At 44.1% G+C, this 7,500-nt stretch overlaps 1 protein-coding gene across 3 annotated transcripts in view; it reads left to right on the plus strand.

The window, feature by feature from the left end:
* The window catches only part of LOC125032593 (sphingomyelin phosphodiesterase-like), a 76,850-nt gene that overhangs the window by 55,400 nt on the left and 13,950 nt on the right, over positions 1–7,500 (plus strand). For all 3 annotated transcript variants that reach the window (XM_047623845.1, XM_047623847.1, XM_047623846.1), the window contains exon 2: positions 5,156–5,221. In XM_047623845.1, coding sequence (XP_047479801.1) covers positions 5,156–5,221 — 66 coding nt within the window. The remainder of the gene's footprint in view (positions 1–5,155; positions 5,222–7,500) is intronic.

Raw genomic sequence — 7,500 nt, forward strand, 5'->3', positions numbered from 1 at the left:
CCGGGACTTGATATTTCCCGTTTTTTTTCCCCGCCTTCCTTTTTTTCTCTTTTTTTTCTTTTTTCTTTCCTTTTTTCCTTTTTTTTTTTCTTTTATCTATAAATTTTTCTTCTTTTTTCTTTCCTTTTTTTTCTTTTTTTCTTTTTTTTTTCTTTTTCTTTCCTTTTTTTTCTTTTTTTCTTTCCTTTTTTTCCTTTTCTTTTTTCTTTTGTCTCTCTTTTTTTCAGTCAAACTGGTTGCTTCTCGATTGCAGCTTTATGTGATTACTCCATTTTCTTTCTTTATTTGCTTAGATCTTTTTTGTGGTGGTCTTCCTGTGTCCGAAATCTTAAAATTCCGAAACTTAAATCCTGTGGGTCCAAATAAATCGAATTATTAATCATTTGAATCTTAATTATTGAATCCTATAAGTCTTAATGATTATTGTGACCGATAAATCCCATATATTGGATTCCTTAAATCCTAAAATCCCTGAAATTTTAATTCCCAAGTTTCCCTAAATCCTAAATTCCCTGAACCTTGGATTTCCAAACTTCCCTAAATCCTAAAATCCCAGACCCTTGGATTAAAACTTAAATCCTAAATCCCTCGGATATTTAAAACTTCAGGACCCTAAATTTAACCCTTAAAAGACCCCCAGATTCTCAATCCTAAGTAATAGAGATTTAATTCCGCGGGAAGTGATAGGAGCAAGAAAATGCAATCTCCTCCCTCCCCCCCTCCCATTTCCCTCTTTTATTTTTTTTTTTTCTTCTTTTTTTACACGCCCCCCCCCATTTCCCCTTCTTTTTTTTTTCCTTTTTTTACACGCCCCCCCCCCCCATTTCCCCCTTTATGGCTTTGTTTTGTTTTTTTTACACGCCCCCGTTTGCCCCCTTTCCTTTTGTTTCTACACGCCCCCTCCCCCCCCAATATCATATCGTCTTTTCTTTTTTTATATAATTTCTGAAAAAGTCGAGGGACAGCATCCCTTTAGTATCGCCAGGCGCGGAATCTAGGCGGGCCCGCGGCGGGTAACACGACTCGTGGTCATGGGTCTCGTCGTGGGGGTTTTGGGTCGTGGGGGTTTTTGCAAGAAATACTCATTGCAAGAGGATTAGACAAAGCATAAAGAAAATTAGAAGGAAGTTACACAGAAAAATGAATAGGAAAATATGTTTTTATGTGAAGTGCGTGGTATGACGTTTTGGGTCGTGTGGGTTTTGTGTCATTGTAGGTTATCTGGTCGGCGGTTCAGCGGATTGGTTCTCGACCTGCGAGCCTTGACCTCTGTGTGTGTGTGTGTGTGTGTGTGTGTGTGTGTGTGTGTGTTTATTTTATTTATATATTTTTTTCTTTCTTTTTTTTTTGTCCCCTTGTATGGTTGTTGAAATGATTTTTCTTCTAATTCCGTTTTCAGTTTTTTCTCTCGCTTTTTATTCAGTTTTCTGTTTTTCTCTTTAGTCCGTTTTCTCATTATATTTTTTTTTTTCACTTTGTCTTTGTATATCTTTCTAAACACTTTAAAAAAAAAAATCCCCTTTCCATTCCTTCTTTTGTCGTCGATTTCCTTTTCTGTCAAGGCCTAGCATTGTTTCGTAAGTGGTTTTCGTGACCGTTCGGAAGTCCTTGTCATGGTTCTCCACTGCCATAGGCCTGGGCTAGACCTCTTTGCCATAGGCCTGGGCTAGACCTCTCTGCCATAGGCCTGGGCTAGACCTCTCTGCCATAGGCCTGGGCGAGACCTCTCTGCCATAGGCCTGGGCTAGACCTCACTGCCATAGGCCTGGGCGAGACCTCTCAGCCATAGGCCTGGGCGAGACCTCTCAGCCATAGGCCTGGGCAAGACCTCTCAGCCATAGGCCTGGGCGAGACCTCTCAGCCATAGGCCTGGGCGAGACCTCTCAGCCATAGGCCTGGGCGAGACCTCTCAGCCATAGGCCTGGGCGAGACCTCTCAGCCATAGGCCTGGGCGAGACCTCTCAGCCATAGGCCTGGGCAAGACCTCTCAGCCATAGGCCTGGGCGAGACCTCTCAGCCATAGGCCTGGGCGAGACCTCTCAGCCATAGGCCTGGGCGAGACCTCTCAGCCATAGGCCTGGGCGAGACCTCTCAGCCATAGGCCTGGGCGAGACCTCTCAGCCATAGGCCTGGGCGAGACCTCTCAGCCATAGGCCTGGGCGAGACCTCCTTGCCAAAGCCCTGGGCGAGACCTCTCAGCCATAGGCCTGGGCGAGACCTCCTTGCTAAAGCCCTGGGCGAGACCTCTCTGCCATAGGCCTGGGCTAGACCTCACTGCCATAGGCCTGGGCGAGACCTCTCAGCCATAGGCCTGGGCGAGACCTCTCAGCCATAAGCCTGGGCGAGACCTCTTAGCCATAGGCCTGGGCGAGACCTCTTAGCCATAGGCCTGGGCGAGACCTCCTTGCCATAGCCATGGGCTAGACCTCACTGACATAGGCCTGGGCGAGACCTCTCAGCCATAGGCCTGGGCTAGACCTGCCTGCCATAGGCCTGGGCTAGACCTCTCTGCCATAGGCCTGGGCTAGACCTCTCAGCCATAGGCCTGGGCTAGACCTCACTGACATAGGCCTGGGCGAGTCCTCTCAGCCATAGGCCTGGGCGAGACCTCTCAGCCATAGGCCTGGGCGAGTCCTCTCAGCCATAGGCCTGGGCTAGACCTGCCTGCCATAGGCCTGGGCTAGACCTCTCTGCCATAGGCCTGGGCTAGACCTCTCAGCCATAGGCCTGGGCTAGACCTCTCTGCCATAGGCCTGGGCGAGACCTCTCAGCCATAGGCCTGGGCGAGACCTCTCAGCCATAGGCCTGGGCGAGACCTCTCAGCCATAGGCCTGGGCGAGACCTCTCAGCCATAGGCCTGGGCAAGACCTCTCAGCCATAGGCCTGGGCGAGACCTCTCAGCCATAGGCCTGGGCGAGACCTCTCAGCCATAGGCCTGGGCGAGACCTCTCAGCCATAGGCCTGGGCGAGACCTCTCAGCCATAGGCCTGGGCGAGACCTCTCAGCCATAGGCCTGGGCGAGACCTCTCAGCCATAGGCCTGGGCGAGACCTCTCAGCCATAGGCCTGGGCGAGACCTCCTTGCCAAAGCCCTGGGCGAGACCTCTCAGCCATAGGCCTGGGCGAGACCTCCTTGCCATAGCCCTGGGCGAGACCTCCTTGCCATAGCCCTGGGCGAGACCTCCTTGCCATAGCCCTGGGCGAGACCTCCTTGCCATAGCCCTGGGCGAGACCTCACTGCCATTTGCTCTTTCTGCCGTTTTTTCGGTTTGTAATTTTCTCTGTTAGTATTAGGGCGAAATGTTATATTTTATTAATGTATCTTATAAGTAGGCTTTTCTTGTTCTTGTTTTTGTGTGATTTTGCGTTTTATTTTGGTGATGGAAGAGCTGTAATTAGATTGTGAATATAAAATGAATTTACGTATTTTTCCAAATTTCTTTTGATAAATATTAATAATGCGAAGATGATACATTTTAACTGATACATTTATTAGAAAAAAAAAGTATTACAATACAGTGATGAAAGTACTTTATCATTAATGAATAATAAAAATACATTAATGAAGGACAGTAGTGAATGAATTAATGAATGAACATATCGTTAGCTTAATGACAATAAGCTAACGACATTAATCAGCCTTGCAATAAGAAAGAATGCATGACATCAGTGAATGAACAAGAAGAAACATGACAATCATACCTTAAACACCAGGACAGCCGTTGTTGTTACGTGGTATTTAGCCATTCATGTCAGGCCGCATCATCATTCCGTTCTGATTTCTCGTGCATGGTTCTGGGGAAGGCATTAGGGGCATTAGGAGTTCAACGGAGCTGCTCTTCCCGTGAATTCTCTTCGTGGCGTGCCTTTTTTATTGTTTATTGTTGATATTATTATTGTTATCATTATTATTGTTATTATTGTTATTATCATCATCATTATTGTCATCATTATTGTTATTATTATTGTTATTATTGTTATTATTGCTATTATTATTATTATTATCATTATTAGTATTATTATTGTTATTATTATCATCATTATTGTCATCATTATTGTTATTATTATTGTTATTATTGCTATTATTATTATCATTGTTGTTATTATCATTATTATTATTATTATTATTATTATTATTATTGTTATTATTATTATTTTTGCTCTTCCCATGAATTCTCTTAGTGACGTACCATTTTCCATTTGTGCTTTTATTATGGTTTTCAATATTTCTTTTCTTTTATTCTGGTTTTATGTTATTTTTTTCTTTTCCGTTATTGTAGGTTTACGTTTTTCTCTTATTTTATTTTAGGTTTTAATATTTTCTTTCCTATTCTGCTTTTCATCGTTTTCTCTTTATTTTCTTTGATTCTGAGTTTTTATTGTTCTCTTCCGTTTTTTTTTTCTCCCTATTTGTGATTTTCGGCGAGTTTATTGAAGGCCTTGTTCGTAACGGCATTTCAAGGTGGAAATTTTCCCCTTTCATCATTATTATTTTCTTTTCCTTTTCTTTCCATCTACGTGAGATCCATCGAGTTACTGTTTTCATCTTTCATTTTTTAATTATTTTTTTGTTCGTTTTCTTTTATTTTTATATATTTTTTCATTTGAGCCCCCCGTCTGTAACATTTTTCACATTATTTTTTGTTCCTCATTATTTTTTTTCCTCATTATTATTTTCTTCCACCTGATTATTTTTTTTCCTCCTCATTATTTTTGTTGTTTTTTCCCTCCTCATTATTATTTTTGTCCATTATTATTTCCCCCTCATTATTTTTTCCTCATTATTTTTTTCCCCTCATTATTATTTTTTTCCTCATTATTATTTTTTTTCCTCATTATTATTTTCTTCCACCTGATTATTGTTTTTGTCCTCCTCATTATTATTATTTTCCCTCCTCATTATTATTTTTGTCCTCATTATTTCCCCCCTCATTATTTGTTTTCCTCATTATTATTTTTTTCCTCCTCATTATTATTTGTTTTCCTCATTATTATTTGTTTTCCCACCTGATTATTGTTTTTTTTTCCTCATTATTATTGTTTTTCCTCCTCATTATTATTTTCTTCCACCTGATTATTGTTTTTTTCCTCCTCATTATTATTTTTTTTTTATTTCCTCCTCATTATTATCATTTTTCTCTCTTTCTCTCCCGCAGGTGGAGCGAGGATGCTCTCCGGGCTGCTGCTCCACATCACCACCTTCCTTACGTCCCTGGGCCTAGGTGAGTCGCAGGTGGTTCGGGAGGGGGGGGGGGGAGGGGGGGTGAAGGAGGGAGGGAAGGGAGGGAGGGAGGGAGGGAGGGAGGGGTGTGGGTGGGGTGAAGGAGGAAGGGAGGGAGGGAGGGAGGGTGTGGTTGGAAGGGAGGGTTGAGGGTGGAGGGTGGGGAAGGAGGGAGGTGGGGGAAGGTGTGGTTGGGAGGAGGGGGGAGGGTGTGGTTGGGGTGGGAGGGAGAGAGGAGGGTGTGGTTAGGAGGGAGGGAGGTGGGGGAAGGTGTGGGTGGGGTGAAGGAGGGAGGGAGGGAGAGGAGGGGGGTGTGGGGCGGGGAGGGGAGGGAGGGAGGAGGGGGGATGGTGTGGTTGGGGTGAAGGAGGGAGGGAGGGTGGAGGGTGTGGTGGGGAGGGAGGAAGAGAGGAGGGGGGTGTGGGCGGGGAGGGAGGGAGAGAGGAGGGGGGTGTGGGCGGGGAGGGAGGGAGGTGGGGGAAGGTGTGGGTGGGGTGGGAGGGAGGGGGAGGTGGATGTGGTGGGGAGGGAGGGAGGGAGGGTGGGTATGGGTGCGGGTTGGGGAGAGGATGTGGATGCGTGGGCAGGCAGGGAGGGGGGAGGGTATTTGTGGGTGTAGTCAGAAGTCGTATGTGTTGAAGGAAGATGTGTGGGCGTGGTTGTGGGCGTGGAATTGGGAAGATTTGGTGGGAGCGAGTGGATGTGTGTGTGTGGGGGGGGGGGGGAGTGATTGTGTGTATGGAAGGGGATTGGGTGTCGGGAGGAAATGATTGTGTGTTTGTGTGTGTGTGTATGTGTGTATGTGTGAGTGAGAGAGAGATTTGATTTGATTTGATAACATTTATTTACAGAACAGTGTACATGCCCTGCAAAAAGCCAGGGTAAGATACCAAAGCATCTATCCAAACTGGCTGTGCTTCTATTTTTGTAGAGGGCCATCAGTCAAACATTAGTGTTACATACATGCCTTAAAGGCTGTGCTATTATCATTGTATTAAAATATCATCTGGCTGGTATAAAACCGTTTATATCACGTATCATGTCAAAGACAAGACCAGTGTCTATAATAAAGTTAATATAATCAACAAGTGCTAATCTGTGAACAGTACTACTTGATCGATAGGATGCAGTCTTTATGCAACATAGTAAGTAATGAGTGAGATTATGCGACTTGGGTGCCTTGCACAGTTTGCAATGGTGATATGAAACAAGTTTTGCATCCAAAACTAGTAGCCTAGTTAATGTAACCTGTTGTCTCCTAGACAGTCCGGGATAGATTTTATAGGGTTTGTCTAAATGTGATGTCCCAGCAATACTCTCGTAATGCCAGATAGTACCATGTCCGTCTTTTTTCATCTTTTCAGTGGTCCATACCTGACCCTCATAATCTCTAAGACAGTTGATAACTCGTTTTTTCATTTGATTGAGAGATAGTGGTATTACATAATATGGATCTTCATGGGAAAGTGCTAACCTGGCTAATTGATCAACCCTGTCACATAGTGATATTCCTATATGAGAGGGTATCCAGTATAGTGACACTTGAGTACCCCGTTCTGATAGTTTGAAAATTTGGTGAAGGATATTCCTAGTTATCATGTTTTCTGGATTGAATGCAGTAAGCCTTTGGAGAGCGCCTTGGCTGTCTGTGAAGACAGCCAGGTGTCGCTGTTGCTCACTACCTTTCTTATTGGCACGATGTATAGCTACTGACTCGGCATCAGTTGTGCTTGTCCAGTTGGAAATGCACACACTTTCTTCAAGACCTATATCAGGAATTACCACACCAATCCCTGTTGCTCCATGAGGATCAGTGGAGGCATCACAGTAGATTGCAAGTGGGGGCGTACCATGAGAGGGATGTAGAATGCCATCTATATATTTCAAGTAGTGAGCTTTTAGTTCCATTTTTGAAGCCAAAGATTTAGACCCTATTAATTTATCAATATAAGCATGTACATGAGTTCTGTGCCAAGGAGCAGCAATTACTGTATCTGGAATATTAATAGCTTCGTTGTTCCATACATTGAAGAACATGATAGTATGAGCAGTTTTAGTTTTCCATTCTAAGTTGGACTGTATGAGATTCGAGTATCGAGGTCGGGCATACCTAACTCTATAATTTATCTCATTTGATAAGATATTGGAGAGTTGTGGTCAAGGCTGAAACTGCAGGAGTCTGATGCCAAGTATGGTGTTAACTTGGATGACACGACTGTGAATAGAAGGGAGGTCTAACTCTTTCCTCATGACGAGAACTTTAGCAGTCATTGAGCATCC

Source organism: Penaeus chinensis, chromosome 14 (genome assembly GCF_019202785.1).
Source record: "Penaeus chinensis breed Huanghai No. 1 chromosome 14, ASM1920278v2, whole genome shotgun sequence".
Taxonomy (NCBI): domain Eukaryota; kingdom Metazoa; phylum Arthropoda; class Malacostraca; order Decapoda; family Penaeidae; genus Penaeus; species Penaeus chinensis.